The sequence below is a fragment of the Nuphar pumila genome, chromosome 4 (genome assembly GCF_984573655.1).
Source record: "Nuphar pumila chromosome 4, dmNupPumi1.hap1.1, whole genome shotgun sequence".
Taxonomy (NCBI): Eukaryota; Viridiplantae; Streptophyta; class Magnoliopsida; order Nymphaeales; family Nymphaeaceae; genus Nuphar; species Nuphar pumila.
In genome coordinates this window covers 27,377,377-27,400,140 of record NC_143252.1, presented here as the reverse complement: position 1 = coordinate 27,400,140, position 22,764 = coordinate 27,377,377, and the positions used below count along the sequence as shown (strand labels likewise).

The 22,764-nt window shown below is 39.7% G+C and overlaps 1 protein-coding gene across 2 annotated transcripts in view; it reads right to left on the bottom strand.

Moving 5' to 3' along the window:
* Positions 1-22,764, bottom strand: part of LOC149839732 (SAND family protein) — a 61,496-nt gene that overhangs the window by 12,224 nt on the left and 26,508 nt on the right. For both annotated transcript variants that reach the window (XM_090002784.1, XM_090002785.1), the window contains exons 8-12: positions 8,110-8,201; positions 2,574-2,655; positions 1,959-2,023; positions 1,485-1,781; positions 1,267-1,358 (exon numbers count right to left, since the gene is read on the bottom strand). In XM_090002784.1, the coding sequence (XP_089858910.1) occupies positions 1,267-1,358; positions 1,485-1,781; positions 1,959-2,023; positions 2,574-2,655; positions 8,110-8,201 (628 nt within the window). The remainder of the gene's footprint in view (positions 1-1,266; positions 1,359-1,484; positions 1,782-1,958; positions 2,024-2,573; positions 2,656-8,109; positions 8,202-22,764) is intronic.

The window sequence follows — 22,764 nt, the reverse complement described above, 5'->3', positions numbered from 1 at the left end:
TTTTCCAATTGTGCCTGTTAATGCCATTGCTCCTTAATTTTGATATTTTTTAACTAAATTTCACTGCAATCGAGTTTTCCATCAACTGATATTATTCTATGCTTTCACCTACTCCCCTATAAATGCTTGAACTGCCTCACCTCCACCTTAAGAGAATTTAAACCCAATATGACACTACCTTGTTTCTTTAACTTTTCCATTAACTACATTTTCTTACTCGGCTTTGTTCATTCAATTTATTATTGCAATATTTCTCACACAAACTCCATAAAATGTAAAGGTAGAATCATAGAATGTTTCTTCAACAATTCATCCACCTCTGTCCACATCAAGAGCTTATTTATCTATTTAGTTTTAAGGTTTCCTATTTTCTTATTTTTCAACTGATAAATATTTTCTAAAATTATTAAAATATAAGATACAGGTTTATTTTGCATTTTTTTACCATAGGTTATGTAGTACACATTTTGGTTTCAAAATCCTAGTCAATTCGCAAAATTTACAAGGAAATCTCTAAAAATACATGAAGGTAGGGTATCATTATTGTCAACAGGTGAATTTTGACACAAGTTCCAAAAACTAATTCTTCATAATTACCTTAGAGAAGGTCTCAATAAAGAGATAAGAAGCATATGATAGTGAAAACTATCATCACAGAACTTGCTTGAGCATGCATTATCACAACAGAAATAAAAAATATGTAGAAGTCTTGCGCTAAGGAACACAACCACGAGCCTAGTACTGCATTGTTATTGTGTTATGCTATGTTACCATGGTGATTGGAAGAGTGACAGATCTTAACCAAGAAGCATGATCCATCTGAACTATTATATAAAGGGTTAGATTCCTAAGATTTGTCTATCTATTTATCTATTTATCTATTTGGATACATGGATTTCATCAGAAAATGTGTTTAGAATGTGACTCCAAGGTCCATGAGTATCTTTTTGCATTTCTTTGAAATGGGGTTTTACAGTGAGTCCATCAAAAGCGAGTGGGGTAGAAGACTGCAAAATATAATATAGAAAGAGGCACCTAGTTATCTACTTTGCAGCGGTCCCATAAGAATTATAGAAGTACAATAAAGAAACTGCAAAGAGAGGAGCTAAACTGCTTAGATTAAACTTCAAATTGATCAACAGTAACAATATTTAAAAACAAGTTACATCTAACTTAAAGGAGTCATATTGAAAATGAAAACTATACTTTATTAACCATTGCCTTCATAATTGATACATTTCCATTAGATTGAAAGAAAAAACTGACCATAATTCTCATCCCTTCTGAATTGTGTTTTATGCGGTCCAGTCAGCTTGTCATGCATGGAAGCATAAAGCCTCTGATATGCTTGGTATAATCTGCACAGGAAGGTAATATATCACTTTTTTGCCTATTTTTCCAGTTGAAGGTTGCTCTGGTAACAACAGAAATTGACTTTGGCAACTTGCAGGAAATCTTGCCAAAATTTATCTCTTAGAAAATACCTCTTTTGCTGATTGTGACCCTGTAGAGGTGATGAAAACTCTGAAGCTACATACTGGTCTAAGTAAATACTTCGATACATGAAATGCCAAAGTCCAGCTGCACCACCAACTCCATTGTTTATAGCTCTGGATGAAGACCGTGGTGATGAACTTTCATGACCCAAATGAGGTGATGCAGACCCTGAGCGTACAGTTGAATCAACAGGAAGATCCTCAACTCTAAGACCACCATCAAGTTCGGACCTTTGAACTTCGCAAAGAACGTTAGACTTCAGAAGCACAGTTTCAATGCGAATCCTAGAGTACAAAGATAAAGAACTCAGCCAATTCTTCTTAAGAAAAAAAAACATTCCTAGAAAAGTCCATGCAACTCAGTATATTATCTATTAATTAAATTCCACCATTATTTATCACCAGATGCACTTGAACAAAGAATTTTAACCTCCTAACCATTTGCAGCAAACTTCAGACTACCTGCAATCTTTGAGATGGTAAAAGGCATCTGAACTGGTAGTAAGCAACATCAAATACGTGTCAACCTGCCATGAAAGGAATCAAATAATCTCAGGTCAATGGTACCACATGTCCATCAAGTTATTCCAGTTAATCTAATGGAAAAATAGCAGCTTCCATTCACTCACTAAGGTTGTTCCCTAGGAAGCTAGGGAGACTCAAGCACAGTTAATATGGACACCATGCACATATTTTTCTTCTATTTCTTTTTCCTTTTCTTCGGTTTGAATCTGGATGTGCTTATGCTTCTATCATGCAATTGGGACATGATCTGTGTTTAAACACATCGATCTATGCATGTGCATGTGTGTCCTTCAGTCTTTTTCTTTTCCGATAAAAGTATGTCCCTCAGTTTATGATAAACAACAGCAAAATATTTGTGAAAGAAATGCTCCCAAAAATATGTAACTCGGAAGTCAAAGTTCTTAGAAACTTGAAATAATATTTTTGCATTGCAACTATATGGATCAAAATAATAATAATAATAAAAAAAAACCTTGCTCATAAAAACTTGATGAACACATGTAAACCATAAAAAGCATGAAAGGAACTTTGAGATGTCGCAATGGTGCTTACATCAAGATAACTAACATAAGCATAAAGAAATGCCATTGGATTGTATCTTGGCAAACAAATTGGTGAGAAAGATTCAGATGTCCTGCAGATGTTAAGAAGATGCATAAGAATAATAAAATAAACAAACATGCAAGAAGCATAAGATAGTAAAATAAATAAACGTGTAAACCCCTAATTAAAGTGCTTCAGATTAATACAGCATTATCTTAACTAAGACATGATATACTCTGCTGACAATCAGCACTATCTTGAATATCTTTGGCATGTTGATTCTCACACATCATTACCTCAAATCACTAGCACTGTTTCTTATGTTATATTCTAAAGAACATGTTTAGAAAGACAATGTTAGAAATAGTATTATTTGTAGGGGTATTTATGCCATTTGTGCATATGATCATGGGTTGTATTATACCCTGTTGTATGGGGGTATTCTTGTAAAATAAAAAAGGTTACAACAATATAAGGGGTGTGACCTAAGGGAAAGGCACGATCCACTATTCCTCCATCCTTCTATAGCCTGTTTTTCTCTCTTTCATAGTGTGAACTGTGTAATGAAATGAGCAGAAGATACAAATAAGAGCCTACTAAGGGCATACAAAAGCACAATTGCAATGTGCACAATCACAAGTCCACTAGGGACAATACAAAGAGCCTACAATGGCTTACAACAAACATAAAAAATACAAGTCTTTATTGATAATATGCTTAGCAAAAAGCATAAAAAGAGTGGGGACAAGGTGTCCCTATTTATACACATCAATACAAGAGGCAAGGAGCCTTGGGAGCTCCCAACAGCTATTCTAGCCAATTGCTTTCCCTGTAGCGGTTCTATTCATACTGTAGATGGCTCTTCTAGACCTATCCTGGGGGGAAATTTAATGTTTCTCAAGTTGGTCATGTTCTCTCACTTGCTATGAACCTCATCTTTGTTGGACAACCAGCCAAACTTAAATGTAATGTTATTTTTTCTCCACTTGATTGCATTGTGCAGGATCAGCTATCAAGGAGGAGGATTGGGATTTGTCATAGAAGAGGTCTATACTATCTAGATTGGTTGGATATGGGGTTGCAGAAAAGATCAAAAGTCAATTTAGGAGATGCAGTTTTGGAGAATTCTATGTTATAGCATCAACAGCTTGGTCACATTTTCAGTTATCAGCTTCAGTATCTTTTGTACTCTGATAGTTTTGGTTTTGAAGGGTCTAGAGCATTTGTGTCTGAGCATGTCAAAGATTGTGAAAGTCGTAAGTTGGCAAAAAGTCATGCTCTATCTTTTGGGTCTAGGATAATGGAATCTGATAGATCCATTGATCTTGTACATTCTGATGTTTGGGGACCTTCACTAGTGTTGTCTAAGGGAGGTTCATCATATTTTGCTACTTTCATTGATGATTGTACAAGATACACTTGGATAAAAAATTTATGAAAAATAAAAATAAACACTTTGAGATTTTCATCAAATTTTGTGTAATGATTGAAACTCAATTTTTCTCTAGAATTAAAATATTGCACTCAGATTCAGAGGGAGAATATGTTAGTTGTATGTTTGAGAATTTATTGTAGGAGAAAGGTATTGTACATAAAAAATCATGCCCTTATACGCCTAAATAGAATGGTGTTGTAAAAAGAAAGAACAGACATATTCTTGAAACTACAAGAGCTCTCATGTTTACCAATCATGTACCTAAAGTCCACTGAGCGGATGCTACTTGTATGGCAGCTTATCAGATTAATCGTATGTCATCTGGAGTATTAAAAGGTACATCACCTTATTAAAATTGTATGGTGTAACACCAAATTATAATATTCGAAGGTTTTTTGTCGTACTTGCTTTGTATTGTTACCTGAGAGATGTAGGGATAAGCTCCCTCCTCGTGCTATGAAATGTTGTTTTCTTGGGTTATAAATGTTATGATCCTGTTAATAATAAAAATTGGAATATGCCTTTGAGCTGAACAAGCGAGAAATAAAAGGTGAGGAAGATATATCATTTTTTATGTCTTATCCTAAAAAAGATAGGGAAAGTGAGATTATAAGTACTCGGAGTAATGCTAGAGTGCCATTTGATAGATTTGAACAAACATATGAGAGGAGGCAAGAAGCAGTTGTGACTATACCCTTTTTGGAAAGAGTAGAGCAAGAAGAGATTGAACCATTAGAGACCAATTATGATCCCCTCCCAGCTGATTCTATTGATGCTATTCAATCCATCTCTCCTCATGCTATCCAAGTACGTTGTAGTTCTCGTATTTTGGTTCTGCCCTGTCACTTTGTTTCATATGAGCCAATTTTTTCAAAACATCATGTATTTTTTGCCTTAAAACATTCCTGTCATGCTTAATTCTTATGCAGAGCCAGTTTCCAAGGAAGAATGGCAAAGGGAAATGGCTGAAGAGTTGAGTGCTTTAGAAAGAATGCAAACTTAGGAGCTTGTAAAACTACCACCTAGAAAAAATGTAGTAGGATGCAAATGGGTTTATAAAATCAAGACCAAGGCAGATGGTTCAATTGAGAGTTACAAAGCTAAATTTGTAGCCAAGGGATATAGTCAACAGTATGTCATTGATTTTGCAGAGACATTTGCTCCTGTGGCACACATAACATTCATTAGAACCATGTGCACAGTGGCAACTCTTAAGTCTTGGAGTTTGTGGCAGTTAGTTGTGAAAAATGTTTTGTTGAATGGAGATTTAGAAGAAATCGATATGCAGCTTCCTCAAGGATATTCTCATCCGGAAGGAAGAGTGTGCAGGTTAAAGAGAGCATTGTATGGCCTCAAAGAAGCCCCAAGAGCCTAGTTCGAGAAATTTAGTTCAACAATCAAATCATTGGGATAACTCCGCCTGTGTAGTTATACACTGACGGTCCCAAGCCCGGATAAAGGAGGAGGGTTGCGGTAGGCCTGTGACAGCCAGCATAAAAACTTTGTCATATCCTATGAAATCAAATCATTGGGATTCGAGCAAAGACATCATGATCTGGCATTGTTTGTGTCATCATCAGACCATGAAAAATGTACACTTCTTTTATACATGGATGATATGATTGTTACAGGGGATGATGTTCAAAAGATTGAAGACACAAAAAGGAAGTTGGCTAGTGTTTTTGAAATGAAGGATTTGGGAATCCTAAAATATTTCTTAGGTCTTGAGGTGGCATACACAAGACAGGGAATCTATTTGGCCCAACATAAGTATGGTACTGAATTAGTGTCAAAAGCAAGACTTGATGATACGAAGAGAGTGGATTCTTCTATAGAGGCCAATGCAAAATTAAGGGCATTAGATGGAGAAGAACTAGATGATCCTGTTATATACAGACAATTAGTTGGAAGTTTGATATACCTAACCATAACCATGCCAGATATCTCATATGTTGTACATGCAGTTAGCTAGTTCATGAGTGCACCAAGATCAGTGCATCTTTCCGCTGTACTGAGGATAAACAAGTATGTCACAGACACCATGCACTATGGGATGTTCTTCTCTTCCTCCACTTCTTGTGAGCTTAGAGGCTATTGTGATGCTGATTTTGGGGGCTCTACTAGAGATAGACTATCTACATCTGAATTTTGTGTGTATCTTGGGAGCTCATTAATTTCATGGAAGAGCAAGAAATAATAGAGTGGATCTATCCACCGTGGAGGCAAAGTATAGAACTATGGCTCAAGTCACAACCGAACTCATTTGGATTAGATGGCTATTGAGAGATCTTGGTGTTATTATTCATGAGATGACCCCTCTATACTCTGACAACATGAGTGCAATTCATATTGCCAAGAATCCTGAATTTAATGAGAGAACAAAACAATGTTATCAAAAGCGCACTTCGAGGCCTAAAAAGCGAACCTCAAAGCGAGGCGCAGCACTCTATGCCTCGATGTGCAACTATAAAGCACTCAGGGTATTAGGCGTGTGCATCATGCCCCTCGAGGCGTGCTTTTGACTCAAGGTGTGCCTCGCCCATGATGCGCATGCCTCATATATAAAGTAGTCAAATGGGATCAAAGGCCTCATTTGACCACCTTAATGTTATTAAAAAACAATTTTTATTTTATAAAAAACGTGAAAAAAGAAAAGGGTTTAGGGCATCGTCTCCCCTTCTCCACCTCTCTTCCACAGGCATGGCAAGACTTTCCGGCGACCGACTGACTGATCATTCTGGCACACTCTCTCTCTCTTAAGAAAACGAAGAAGAAAAAAAGAGAGGCAAAGGATCGGCCCCATCCTTTGCACTGCTTTGCCTCCTGTGTTCCCTTTCAACGAGCCCCAATATCCAGGTACCTCTGTCTCTCGCTCTGCCTCCTCCTCTTCTTCCGCCTCCTCCTCCCTTTCTTCCTCCTCTCCTGCCTGCTCCCTCCTGCTTCTCCTCCTTTTCTATCGCCACATCCTCCATCGCCTCTTGTTTTTCCTCTGTTGTGTATACAACGAAACTCTCTCTCTCTCTCCTCCATCTCCTCCCTTTTCTCCTGCTTCTTTTCTCTCTCTCTCTCATATAATATCGGTAACACCTGGCTGGACAGGTGTTACCAGGTTTTATGATCCTGGGTCAGACTAGGTCTGAATTAGACCTGGATCTGTTTTGACCCAGTTCTGAACTAGACTTGGGACTGCTTTGACCCAAGTGTAAGTCAAATTTGGGTCTGCTGACCCAAATCTAAATCTGACATGGATCAAAACAGAATCAGTGGTTCTTGACATAAAACCTTGTAAATTTATTTAGTAAGAGTAATATTGATGCATCTTTATTTTTGTTTCTTTTATTTAGTTGATTTTGTAATATTTTTTGTGAACCTTACGTTTTATGACTCGAGGCTTACGCCTTGCTTCACGAGCAGGTCTTACACCTCGCTACGCCTCAACGCTATTCACAACATTGGAACAAAACATATCGAAATTGATTGTCACTTTACAAGGCTGCTTATGAAGATGGGATTATCTCTCTTGTACGTGTGGGGCCGAAGGAGAAAATTGTTGATGTGTTCACAAAGAGTCTTCCATCATCTCACTTAAGATAATTTCTCTCCAAACTTGGAATGATTCCGTTAGCATCATCTCAAGTTTGAGGGGGAGTGTTAAAATATGTATCTTCCTGTAACATTATACATACATGTAATTATGAGGGCACTTGTGTACTTTAGTGTAATTGTAGAATAGAAGTTAAAGTAAGAGTTTCAATAGTGTCCATTTTATATTACTTTGTTAGAGAAAGGGGTTTGACCCCTATATTGATTGTAAACTCATTCATTCTTGTTTAACAGAGTTATCTTCCTCATAAACCCTGTTGTGTTCATCTTCTTCCTCTATTGTATTTCTTCCAGCTGGACACCTCTGCTCTTGATAAGGTCAAGTTCCCAATACATTATGTCATACGATAGAAAATTACAGCAAATTTCTATGTATCTAAAAATGGTTGACTTACAACCAAAATATCATTCATATCACTTGCAATTAGAAGCATGCTCTGAAATATTAGAGAGGATTTCCAAAATCTCAAACAAATAACTATTTGGCAGAAAATACACTTCTCCTACCTGAATGACTCAGAAGATAACACAAAATTGGAAAGTAAAAGCATATCATCTGGATGAAGAGATGCTTTTTGAGCTCCTACAAGGCTGATAACCTGCAGCATGGATGTTTTAAGCTTTGTTAACTGCTCCAATTAATATACACCAGGAAACTGTTATAAAGAAAGGCATTAAACGAAGGAAAATATTACTAAAAATGGTTTTGATGTATTTAAGCTTATTGTTCATAACAAAATAAGAAACAAGATCCATAAACATTCATAGAGAAAAATAAAAACAACTTTTTAATGTTTGGATAACAAAAATGTCTAAAATAGAATTTAAACATAAATGTATTTAGATGACAAGTTGTTTATCTTCTCAATTTTTGTTCCTCACATACGCCCACCATTCATTTTCCCCCTTCCTCGTCTCTACAATACAATAACCCACTTATTTGCTTTAATGGAAACTCGAGGACCACACTCACGAATCCACTAATCCAACCTTTGGGTACACGCAGAAATTTAAGCTGGAGCTTTTTCTTGTCGCTCCAGAAAAGGTACATGGGAACCCAAATGCTTAGCATTGACTCCATTGAAGAAACCCATTCCCTGTTGACAATGATCTTTTCTTAATATAGAAACTTGAATGTGGCTCCACAAAGAGCCTTCAGGAATGATTTCCGTCCCCTGTGGCTTCCCAAAGACACTCCTCATGCTGGCATGAAGCTTAATTGCTCCAGCACAGAAAAGCATCTTCTTGATTTGTATAACTTGAAAAGGATGAACCCTCAACTTGAGATGGATGGCATACTCTCCAGCACACTAGTCATTATGTGTTGCAAGCAATTCAAGTAGCTGCAAGAGATGAATGTAATGGAGGATCCAGACCTTTCTTCACACTCATCATGGTCCCAATTCATGGATCTAAAATGCCCTTGCCATTATTGATGGTGGTGCAGAGGTGGTGATGGACGGGACATGAGTGTGAATAGCATGAAAAATGAATCACAAAAATGTAATGGATCTTGAGTTGTAGAAAAAAGTTGGCACCAATTTGTGCATAAAACTAGTGGTACATGTAGAAAGTTAGAAACCCATTTTAGTGATAGAAGGTACGATTTATGCATGAATGAGAAAAGCAAGAGCAAGAATATTACATAAAGAGATAACCTTAGAGTCAACATAAGCCACAAAGGGGCCCTTCAAAGAAGCATATGATCATATGCACACTTAGTTACTCACAAGTCTAAGCAAAGGATAGATTCACGGGCCATGGATCACATGATAGAGAAAAGAGATTCATTCTCATCCTATTATTCATTTCAAGAGACAAGATTTTTTCATATTGCTGATAGACCCAAAGTATATAGATATAGATCTATGTCACATGGGTGCGGGTGCGGGTGCGACACGGGTGCGGCACAATTTTAAAATTTTTGGACACGGGGACTCGGCAAATATATATATATATATATATATATAATTTTATTTTATTTTTAAAATGCCACAGCACAGTCTGTGTGACTATGCACAGTCACAGACTGTGACTGTGCACAGTCCACAGCACTGTGACTGTGCACAGTCCACAGCACTGTGACTGTGCGACTGTGCACAGTCACACAGTCACAGACTGTGCACTGTGACTGCAGCACTGTCACAGTTTTTATATATATATTTTTAAATAAAAAAAATGGTTTTTTAGGGACATTTTTGGACTCGGTCACAGTTGACCGAGTCCAAAATGTGGACGGACTCGGCCTGGACTCGTTGACCGAGTCTGACTCGGCGTTGACCGAGTCCGGGCCGAGTCCGAAGCCGCACCCGAGTCCGCACCCGTGTCGGGGCATGTCGACTCGGGTGCGGCACCTCCTTAGCCGAGTCTGTGTGACATAGATATAGATTGATATTTTATCTATGTCACATGGATACAGATGCAGGAGCGGGACACAATGCAAATTTGCTTGGTATGATTATTGAGACGTGATTTGGATTTGGATTGGGTTTCTTAGTCGGATATTCAATTGTATTTGTAATTGTTTATATCTGTATTTTTGTTTTGTTAATACACCTATTTCTATTTTATTGTATGTTGTTAATACAGGGATATAATTATGTAATTGAAACATGATGTAACAGTTTGGAAATATATAGAGCCATACCCCACGAGTTCCCACATTGGGAATCGTATGCTTTCAACCCCTTTCCTGCGTCTTTTCATCTTCTTCTACTACATAGGAGTTCTGAAACAAACTGTTGTGCGTTCTTACATGATATCAGAGAATAAGGATCCACATCGGGTACATCAAGAGGCCTTGAAAGGTGTTCTCCCTTCTCTCTTTTTCTCCTTCATTGTCTTTCTTTTTTTTCTTCCTGAATATCTCTTTCTTGTCTCTTTCTTACTGGCTTTCTCTCTTACTAAAATTTTGGCATGTTATTCTCTTCTCTAATTCCCAATCTATCTTTACACAAACTCAATTTGAAGCAGTTGTTAGTGGCTCTCACAGGACTCAATTTAAAGCAGATTGATCAAGGCATATGGTGTTAAGTTGTGTGTGTGTGTGTATATATATATATAAGTAAATACCCATTAGGGGTATTTTAGTCATTTCAGTTCTTGTAATAGGTTGTGCCCATTAGGGGCACATTAGTATTTTTACTTTATTTTGTTCTTTTGTCTTTTTTGTCTTTTTTGTTTTTTTGGTCAAAGACCAAATAGATCTATTGGGTTCTTTTTGGACTAGTCAATATAGTTGTTGAAACAGTCTAAGAGCTCCATTTGAGACTACCTTTTGTGTATAAATAGGGGTGAACCCCCCTCTTGTTCTTCAATGCTTTTCTTAAGCATTCATGCTCAATAAAATATATATTATTTATGTTCTTGTGTTCCTCTTTTAAATTCTTTGTTGTCTTGAATGCACTTAGTGATCGTGTAGTGCCTTTATGTTGTATTGTCTCTTAATTGGACTTGTGTTGTGCATGTGTACTTTGTGTTTATGATCTTGTAAGTGTATAGAGAGATACAAAGCATGATTGGTGGCAAAGGGCTTTAAACAGGAACATGGCGTGAATTATGAGACTTCAGTTGTAGTAAAAATGGGAACCATCCGCATTATTTTATCCCTGGTTGTTAATCGTGGTTGGGTGTTGAATCTGCTTGCTGTGAAAAATGCATTCCCCCATGGTGATCTAAAGGAGAAAGTTTGAAGGTAGTTCAAGTCACATCAAGGAGATAAAAGAAGTGATGAGAAAACGTTTCAAGATGAAAGATTTTGGTCCACTAAAGTACTTCGCGGGTGTTGAAGTAGATAGAAGGGAAGATGGGATGGTGTTGACTCAATATAAATATACAGTTGACCTCTTGCACAAAACAAGTATGAGTGATTGTAAGCCCTTGCTGACTCTTATCCAATACATCAGCATCTTAATGCAACTAATGAAGATTTATGTGAGGATCCCATAAAGTACCAAAGTATAGTGGGCAATGTTGTGAAAAGCGTTGAGGCGTAGCAAAGCGCTCCACCAAATATGAATCGTAAGCCTCAAAAATATATTTTTAAAACTTTAAAAAAATATCTAAAAAACAAAAAAAAATATTTATCCAATAAGAAATAGGAAATATCAAATAAATACTGAAAAATATGAGAATAACATGTAAAAGTAGCAAGAATGCAACAACTTGATCTATCTAAGTATCTAACAAATAAAATATGAGCATTCAATGAAAAATTAACAAAATCACTAACAATTAAATTTCTCAACATCATGCCATCATCATAAAATGCATATTAGCATTAACAGCCAAAAGTTAATAAATTTGTCCAAGACTCTCCAAAATGAGTGTTACAAGTTGCAACTTACAACATTACAAGTGCAAATGAAGGACAAAAAAACAGATGCAAAATGTCCAGTCCTTCAAGCACTAGAACATGTAATAATGCATATCTAATTATCTAAACTTAATCTCACCAACAAAAACGCTTAAACTTATTTTTAATTTTCATGATCTAATGACAAACTAAAAGTCACAAATTCACATTAACAATCTTGATATTCAAAATTACAAACCTACACATACACAATAGATTACATGTATATACAGAATCTTTATATGTAGTTATGTACATGTACAAACCTACACATACACAGTCAATCATATGTATATCTACCTATCAAAAAATTATTTTAAAATAATGACACAAACTAACATTCACAATTTGATATACACAACCTTTACAAACCTATACTCAGTCAATTAATTTCACATCAAGAAGAACATGATCATATGCACAGTTAATTAATTGTTGGATGTCATCTTCCCAGGAGTATGCAACGACCAAATAGAGAAAAGTATAACCGGACGGAAGAGGAAGGGAATATACAACATAAACATCATAACAAGAATAACCGAGAAAGAAGAACAGAAGGAGGAGGAGGGAAGAAGCAGAAGAAGAAAGGAGGAAAGAAGAAGAAGAAAAGGAGGGAACAAAAAGGAGGGAAGAAGAAGAAGAAGAAGACGCAGCAGCAGAGGAAGGGAAGAAGAAAAAGGAGGGGAGAAGAAGGGGAGAGGGAGAGAGAGTACATACCTAAGTGAGAGAGACAGTCCGAGAGGGTGCGCTCTTGTTCCTCTCTTCTTCTTTCGGCAAAGAGTGAAAAAGAGATGCGAGTGGTGGCTGTTGTCGCCAATGGTGAAGGGGGTGGGGCTGGGGAGCAAAAGGGAGGAGGCGAAAGAGGGAAGGGAGTGCCCTAACATCAAGCATCCCGCCCTTCTTTTGTTTCAACCTTTTTTTAAATTACAAATGAGGTGTGTGCCTCACCCTGAGGCGTGCCATGCCATGAGGAGTGCACTTCAAGGCGTATAAGGCGCACACCTCACCCATCCTTAGGCTTGCGCTTCAAGGCAAAAATGCCTTGAGGTGAGGCACGTTTTTCACAACATTGATAGTGGGGATGTTGTAATACCTTGCATTTACCCAGCCAGATGTGACATATGTTGTAAATCAAGTTTTTCAGTTTATGCATCAGAAAAGATCCAGCCATATGGAAGTTGTAAAAAGAATCTTACACTATTTGAAAGAAACATTGGGTGATGGATTGTTCTACATGAGATCTCAAAGAGAGGACATTCTTACGGTTATGGCATTTTCATATGCTGATTGGGCACGAGATCTAGATGAAAGGAGGTCAATTTCAGGCTATAGTGTTTTCGTAGGAAATAATCTTGTCTCTTGGTCTAGTTGCAAGCAAAGAGCGGTAGCCCGGTTGAGTACTGAGACGGAATACTGAGCCATGTCAATTACTACCTCATAATTGGTGTAGATAAGAAATTTGTTGCATGATCTTAAAGATGAGGTTCCAAAGTCGATTTTGTTTTGTGACAATCAGAGTGCCATAAAAATTTCATTGAATCCAGCTCATCACGATAAGACGAAACATATAGAGATTTTATAAGGAGCAAGATTGAAGATGGTGAGCTTGAAGTCAAGTTTGTTGTTACTGAAAATTGTTGAAGGTAAGATGAAAGGCGCAGAAACCGAGGTAGAGAGAGAGAGAAAGAGGAAGAGAGAGAGAGAGAGAGAGAGAGAGAGAGAGAGAGACGGCTGGAGAATAATAGAACTTCTTAATCTCAATTAGGGCTAATCTCTATGTTAAATAGAGATAGTCCAAGGAACAAAATTACACCTAGGTCCCTCATTAAAGAATAAGATGCAAATAACCTCTAGTTTAGAAAAACTTATTTACTAAAAACATCTTAGTCTCAACACTCCCCCTCAAGCTGGAGCATAGATATCAATCATGCTCAGCTTGTCACAACACTTTGAGAAATTTGGTCTCGCCAGGGCTTTGGTAAAAACATCAGCTACTTGATCTTCGGAAGATACATGATCGGTGCAGATATACCCAGCCTGAACCAAGTCGCGAACATAGTGACAGTCAACTTCAATGTGTTTAGTCCTTTCATGAAACACTGGATTGTTGGCAATATATGTAGCAGCCCTATTGTCACACATCATCAATATAGGTAGGGATACTTTCTCCTGAAGCTCGATTAAGACTGATTTTACTCACAGCTAATGAAATGTCAGGTCTAGTAACTGTCACATATAGTAACTTACCCACCAAGGATCTAAAGTTGGCACTGTCTACATACGCAGACTTCTCATCGAACATGTGAGTTTTGGGATCCATTGGAATATTAGCTGGCTTGGCTCCTAGCATTCCAGTCTCTTTTAATAAGTCCAACACATACTTTCTTTGAGACAACACTAAGCCCTCTTTGTTTCTTGCAACTTCGATACCCAGAAAATATCGAAGGTGACCAAGATCTTTAGTAACAAAGTGTTTCTGAAGATGATCTTTTGTGGCAGAAATATCTTGGGCACTGGTCCCTGTTAATATGATGTCATCGACATATACCACCATAACAACAATTCCAGCATTGGTTTTCTTGATGAACAAGGAGTGATCTGAAGCTAACCTGACAAAGCCAAAACTAGACATGACCTCAAATAATTTGTGAAACCATGCCCTTGGACTCTGCTTCAGGCCATAAATAGCCTTCTTCAACTTGCACACCTTCTTACACTCCCCCTGAACCTCAAAGCCTGGGGGTTGTTGCATGTAGACCGTTTCCTGCAAATCCCCATACAAAAAGGCATTCTTGACATCCAACTGAAACAAAGGGCCATCCATGGTGCACAGCAACAGAAAGAACAAGACGAATAGTGCCAAGACGAGCAACTGGGGAGAAAGTTTCAAAAAAGTCAACACCATAAGTCTGAGTATACCCTTTTGCAACCAACCGGGCTTTGTACCGTTCAATTGACCCATCCGAGTTATATTTAATGGTATATACCCATTTGCAGCCAACAATATCTGCATCAGTCGGAGGAGCCACCAAATCCCAAGTGCCCCTAGAACATAGGGCATCCATCTCATCCTTCATAGCCTGCATCCATTTGGGGTCGAATAGAGCCTGACTGTGATGAAGCGGAACAGAGGAGGCAGACAAAGCCGAGATAAAATTCTTCATAGAAGCCCCAAGATTAACTTCAGAAACAAACTGAGAAATGGGATGAAGGGTGCACTGTCTTTTCCCTTTTCGCAGAGCAATAGGAAGATCCTCATCAATAGCAGAAACTTCAGTATGCTCAGTGATACTTGCCTCAGGAGAAGAAGATAATGGGGGCATGGAGGTAGGGGGTAACCTGTGAGTATACACTATAGGAGGGTTTCTGTATCGAGACTCCCCAGAGGATGGAGCCACAGGCTTTGGAGTGAACGACTCTAAAGGAAAATGGGGAATTGGCAGAGGAAAAACATCACCTTGACTCTCTTGTAACCTTGGAGTAGTACTCAAAAAATAAGGAATAGACTCAAAGAAGGTAACATCCGCACTGACATACTCTTTATGAGATATAGGGTCATAGCAACGATATCCTTTTTGGTTCTTAGGATACCCAAGGAAAACACATTTAATAGACTGTGCAGCAAGTTTATCTCGATCAGGACCCAACTTATGCACAAAACACACGCATCCAAAAACTTTAGGGGGGATAGGAAAGAGAGGAGCCTCTGGATGGAGAATTTGAATTGGGATCTGGTCTTCTATAAAACTGGACGGCATGCGATTTATAAGAAACCCGGCTGTCAAAACCGCATCGCCCCAGTATGTAGCAGGCATATTGGATTGAATCATAAGGCACCGAGCAACATTAAGGATTTGTCTATGCTTCCTCTCAGCCACCCCATTTTGCTGGGAGGTATGGGGACATGTAAATTGAGGTTGAATCCCATTTCCAGAGTAGAATTGAAGTAAGTCTTTGGATTTGAACTCAAGAGCATTATCAGTGCGAACAATTTTAACACATATGTCAAATTGAGTTTTTATCTCTGCAATTAAAGATTTAAGAATGCCAGGACCTTGAGATCGATCTTTTAACAGGAACACCCACGATAGTCTCGAGAAGTCATCAACAATAACTAGATAATAACGACATTGAGACCTATTAGGAATCCTACTCGGACCCCACACATCTACATGAAGAAGATTAAACAATCCTTGACTTGATGGACTCTGACTGGAGGGAAAAGAGCTTCGACAATGTTTTCCCAATTGACATGTTTCACACTGAAAAGAAACTGAGGAAGGTATATGAGGAATGACACGACGAAGTTTTGTCACTGGAAGGTGACCCAAACGATGATGCCACAATAAAGGACTTGAGGATGATGTAACAGCAGAGTGGGCCGAAACCTCTGGTTGGTGAAGGTAATACAGACCACCTTCCTCATAGCCACCGCCAATCCTTCTCCCCGTCAGCAAGTCCTGAAAGGTGCATCCCATAGGATCAAAAATCACTCTACAATTCAACTCTTTTGTCATTCCACTGACTGATAATAAATTTTGTGGAAACGAAGGAGCATGAAGAATATGTGACAATTGAAGAGTAGGGGTAATAGACATGTTTCCCTGCCCTACAATTGGGGAAGAGCTACCATCAGCAAGACGTACCCCTTTCTGACCTGTCACAGGTTTTAAACTCAAAAAATTGCTCGAGTTTCCGCACAAGTGACCAGAGGCTCCAGAATCAATAACCCACCTACCACCTTGAGCAGATAGACCTTCTGACTGCAGATCTGTAGCCAGGTCTGATCTTCACACAGAAGGACCGACCATCCGATGAGATGTTGCTCGAAGGAAGATGATGCTGGAACTTAGGCACCCAAGGTCGCACGCTGCTCTGATACCATGTTGAAGGTATGATGAAAGGCGCAGAAACCGAGGTAGAGAGAGAGAGAAAGAGGAAGAGAGAGAGAGAGACGGCTGGAGAATAATAGAACTTCTTAATCTCAATTAGGGCTAATCTCTATGTTAAATAGAGATAGTCCAAGGAACAAAATTACACCTAGGTCCCTCATTAAAGAATAAGATGCAAATAACCTCTAGTTTAGAAAAACTTATTTACTAAAAACATCTTAGTCTCAACAAAAATCAAGTGGCAGATCTTTAAACAAAGGGCTGACTAAGCAAAGATTTTGGTTTTTAAGGTCTAAGTTGTCCATGGTAAAGACTATGTACAACTTGAGGGAGGCTATTGAGACGTGATTTGGATTGGGTTTCTTAGTTGAATATCCAATTGTATTTGTAACTGTTTATATTTGTATTTTTGTTTCATTATTACTCCTATTTGTGTTTTATTATATGTTGCTTGGTTGTCAAAGGCAGCGCCTAGGCGACCTAAGCGCAGTCCCACCGTCGGGGCTTTTGGGTTTGGACGGTGCGGCCCTCTTTTACCGCCTAGGTGTCAAACCCAAAATCATCATTTTCTCAAATAATAGTTAACCAGCTGGTCAACCATGCCAAAAAGGGGGAAACTCTCTCTCTCTCTCTCTCTCTCTCTCTCTCTCTCTCTCTCTCTCTCTCTCTCTCTCTCTCTCTCTCTCTCTCTTTTATTTTTGTTTTTCCCTTCTTCTCTTTCCTTTTTTCCTTCTTCTTCCTATTTTTCCTTTTTTCTCTTCTTCCTATTTTTCCTTCCTGTTTTTTTTTCTTCTCTTTTTTTCCTTTTTTTCTTCTTCCTGTTTTTCCTTTTTTTTTTGTTCCTGTTTTTTCCTTCTCTTTTCTTTTTTCTTTTTTCTTTTTTTTATTTCTGTTTTTTTTTTCTTCCTGTTTGACTGTTTTTGGGTTATACACTTATGTTTCTGAGTTATATTTCTAGTTGACAGATTGTTTATGATTTATAATTTGTTTGTGTGTGTGTGTATAATTTATATGTAATTTGTTATAATCAATTTTTGTGATACTATCCAATCTTTACTGTGATTTGTTTGTTATATAGTAATTTAGCAGCACATATGGGCTTTGGTTGTGCCATGCAATAACAAAGTTATTACTATGGCTGGATCAGAGCTGCTCTCTCTTTTCATTTCATTAAAATGTGAAGTGATCGGTCATTTCTCCCTCCCAGGAAATTGAGTTTGTAAAGCAAGGATCCTTCAGTACTGAGGAACTTGAAGCATTAGCGAGTTATAATCTGTTTGTGTGTGTAATTTATATATAATCTGTTATAATCTATTTGTGTGGTTGATTGTTTCTGAGTTATAATCTGTTTGTGTGGTTGAGTGCTTCTGAGTTATAATCTATTTTTCATAGTTCACACACACACACACACAGATATATATATATATATATATATATATATATATATATATATATATATATATATATGTTCTTTTTTTCTTTTCTCACACTCACAAGCATATTAGCATATAAGACATTGGTTATTATAATTTATATATGTGTATGTAATTATGCATATTATAACTTATAAGTGTACTATCTTATATGAAGATTAGCATATAAGACATTGGTTAAATGTGATGTTTTTAGTTATCATAAAGTCTCAATAGTTTAGTTATGACTTATGACATTTTAGTATAACTTGAATGTGAATTTAATATTGTTAAGGCTTTAATTGTGTTTAAATTATGTAGTTGCCTTTTATTTACATTGTCGGTTCTCAGTTGCATGGTTTGTTTATTCAATTGTTTATTTCTTCTTCTTATAAGTCTATAGTTCAGTTTATGTCTTTTGTTAATTTTTTTTAAAAACATGATTTTATTTTTTTGTATATTGTTCATTCACATTGTTAGTTGTATGGTTTGGTTATTCAATTGTTTATTTATTCTTAATTTTTTTGAGCAGGTTATCAGTTGCATTGTTTGTTTATTCAATTGCACATTTCTTCTTATTTGTCTATTGCTTATATTATGTCTATTGTTGATTTTTTTGTATACATGATTTTATTTTTTGTATATTGTCCATTCACATTGTTAGTTGTATGGTTCATTTATTCAATTGTTCATTTATTGTTAATTTTTTTGAGCAGCTTATTTAATATAATTGTTTTAGAATGTTCGACGACATATGTTTTGTATATTGCTTATTGTTGATTGATTTTATATTGTATACATGCCCATTATTAAATTTAGCAGATTATTTACATATTTTGTGTATTTTTAATCTTTTTTAATTGGGGTACCGACTAGTATGCCCAGGCCCCGCCTAGTCTTTTTAGGCGCTCACCACTTAGGCCCCACCTACTCTTTTTAGGGTCTCACTGCTTCAGCTCCGCCTAGCGCCTTTTGTAAAATCCAAAAAAAAAAAAAAAATCTGTTTGGACCCGGGCCGGGTCGGGTCCGGACCCGGGTCGGGTCCGGACCCGACCCGGGCCCCTTTTTATGTTAGGGTTTTAAGAAAAACCCGAGCATTCGGGCGCCGCTACCCACCCCCCTTCTCCCCCTTCTCTTGCGGGAAGATTTGGGAAACCCACCAGGGGTTTCCCCTTCCGGTGCCCCCCTTCGCCTTTAAGAGAGAGGTTGGAGGGCGAGGGGAGTCTCGCCCCCCCCTCTCACAGCCCTCTCGAGCTTTCCCCCCTCCGCGCCGGTCACCTCCCTCGCTGCGCCCTGTCGCCGACGCCGGGAACCACCCCCCCAGGTACGCCGTTCTTCTCTTCTCCTCCCTCTTTTCTTCCTCACCCCCCCTTCCTTGTCACCTCGCCGGGAGGCCGGGAGGCCGGCAGGCTCGCAGCCGCTGCCGCAGGCCTCCCACTGCCTCCCTGTACCATCGGGGCTCCGATAGGTGGCTTACGCAGCCCCTGTCGTCCCCTTCTCTCGATGGGGATCGCCGGCAGGGGACCTGAGGCCCCTGCGACCCCCCTCCCTGTCACCTCGCCGGGAGGCCGGCAGGTGGCTCACAGCCACTGCCGCGGCCTCCCACCGCCTCTCTGTGTCGCCATGGCCCCGACAGGTGGCCTACGCGGCCCCTGTCATCCCCGTCTCCCTCTGCGAATCGCCGGAGTGCCGGAAGGGGACCGGTGGCCCCTGCGGCACCCCTTTTTGCTGCCACATCGTGCTGTCGGCAGGGGTTGGCCCCTGCCGACCTGTGTTTTCGGCAGGGGCTGGGCCCCCTGCCGTCTGGTGCTGTCGGCAGGGGTGGCCCTTGCCGACCTGTATTGTCGGCAGGGGCTCAGCCCCTGCCACTTCGTGCTGTCGGCAGGGGTTGGCCCCTGCCGACCTGTGCCTTCGGCAGGGGCTGGGCCCCCTGCCGACCTGTGCCTTCGGCAGGGGCTGGGCCCCCTGCCGTCTGGTGCTGTCGGCAGGGCTGGCCCTTGCCGACCTGGGTTGTCGGCAGGGGGCTCAGCCCCTGCCACTTCGTGCTGACGGCAAGGGTTGGCCCCTGCCGACCTGTGCTTTCGGCAGGGGGCTGGCCCCCTGCCATCCATGTGCTTCTGGCAGGGGTTGGCCCCCTGCCATCCTTATGCTTCCGGCAGGGGCTGGCCCCCTGCCATCCTTTGCTGTCGGCAGGGGCTCAGCCCCTGCCACTGTGTGTCGTTGGCAGGGGCTCAGCCCCTGCCACTTGGTGGCTGTCGGCAGGGGTTGGCCCCTGCCGCTACGCTATGTTTAGGCAGGGGCTTGTTCCCTCGTCGCTTGTCTGTTTTCGGCCAGCAGGGGCACACCTCTGCTGCCTCTCTTTTCCCTAGGCAGGTTTGTCTTTCTTTTGCTCCGCATTATTATTAACATAGCACTGTTGCAGACCTCGCATCGGACCCTCGCTCTGGCTCCGCGGCCCGAGCCTCGTATCATCTACACGCGTAGACGCACGCAGCTGCAAGACATCCCGAGGTAGGGGAAAGTCGCACGAATAGTGTATATGAACTAAATAAAATAAGACTTCTGAGATAGAATGATTATTTTTGCATATTTGCGTATCTGAAGAAGTATGTGTTGATCCATGTTTTACTCTGTGTGATTCTTTTGAAATTGCATAATGTAAATTCTTTGGGTAGACTCATTCTAGAAAAAATCAAGTAGTTTACTTGGCATGCCTGTTTACGTGTACAATTACTTAACTCATAATTGTCTATTATGCATGCTTGTCCCTTTGAAACTGCATACTTAAGATAGATTTTGTGAAGAGACTCAAAACCACTGCAATTGCCATTATAACCAAACCTGAAGACAGGTATGATACAAATAGTACTGGGGGTCATTGAGTACCTCGAAGTGATCAAGCAACCCTTTATTGATATCAATGAGGTAATACCGGCCTCCACAGGCCCATTTGCTCATAAGGCAATACATGCATGAACCAAAAGTATCATAGAACATTTTATGTTGCCCTCTCATCGTAGTCGTATCTCTAGGGAGGTACAACCGTACTTTTGGATAAGTACGTCCCATGTGGGTTACAATGGTTGGGGAATGAGGTTGTAGCAACCTCGATGCGTGCAATTGGCACAATGCTGAGATCACATAAATGGTGACCTTTCGCCTTCACAGGCAAGATGCTCGAGTGGGTCTAATAGACCAGAGCATGTAGGATGGGGCGGCGGTTAAGAAACCCCCGTCGTACCCATTCGATCTTCACGGTTCATCAAGGGAGAGGATGGATGGTACAAAGACTCCGATGGACAGGTTGTTAACAACCACCCCACGGGCAAAAGACTCGGTTTTCCCCAGTCATCGGAGTTAGGGGAATTGGGATTACCATAAATTATCCTAGGTGGTAACTCCCAGGCACTTCTGCAGAAGTTGGATGCATCCATGGGCCACGAATGCCTTTGGGGATTTACTCTCTTGGTCACTGACCGTCCCCTTAGGAGCGGACTCAGTCAGCCATCCGGGTTAATGAAAACACCTGACATAATAAACCCCCGGATTGGTCTCGGCTGTTTCTACGTTTCGCGTCTGTGCGTACCCACAGGCCAGTTAATATCAGAACTTAAATAATATGTTCATGAATAGATATAGATGACTGAGACTCACACTGCTTCTCTTTGCACTTATTACATTTGTTAGAATAGACTACAATTGTTTTAATTGCTTAAATATCATAACTGCTTATCTCATGAATATCTTGTTTTATTTTCATTCTACTTATCTGTTCGTGCACCTACTGGTTTGTTGTAAAACTGACCCATTTCATGGGCAGGTGAGGAGTAGGACCTTACGGGCAGCCGATGGCGTGGTGCAACATGGTTCAAGATTCATCTTCTTTCTGCTGACGGCTTAGCTTTGGGACTTTTTGGAGTTTTTCTTAGATTTATTAAACCTTGGAATAAAATGCTCATTTTGTAATAAACTGCAGATTTTAATCGATTGTCTTACTTCTTAAATTCCTTTAAGATGTTGTACATGTGAATGATGATTTTTCAGCTAACGTACCCAGGATTGTTGACTCGTGTTCCTTTCTAAATGTCTTCCGCTGTTGTTTTTAAATATTAAACTTTAAATCTTTGAAAGGTTTTCGATAAGGTTTCGAAAATCACAAGTCGAAATTTTGGGGCGTTACAACTTGGTATCAGAGCCAGATCAGAAAGAAGTGAATCTTGACTATTGAGCATCCCATCGCGCTGTAAGTAAACCTTTGATATTTCATAGCATGTTTAGACTAAATGATATTCTTGTCTTATTCGTAGTACCGTTGGATATATGGATCCAGTTACTGGTTTTAATGATATTCGCGGTAGGAGCACGCGTAGTGTACGTGGTCGTTCCGTAAGGGGGAGGGGCGGACGTGAGATGTTCGGGGCTGGTTACTGGACTAACCGCCCTCCTCTACCCATTTTTACGGATGAGCAAGGCTTCTCACTACCGATCGCCTACCAGGTACCCT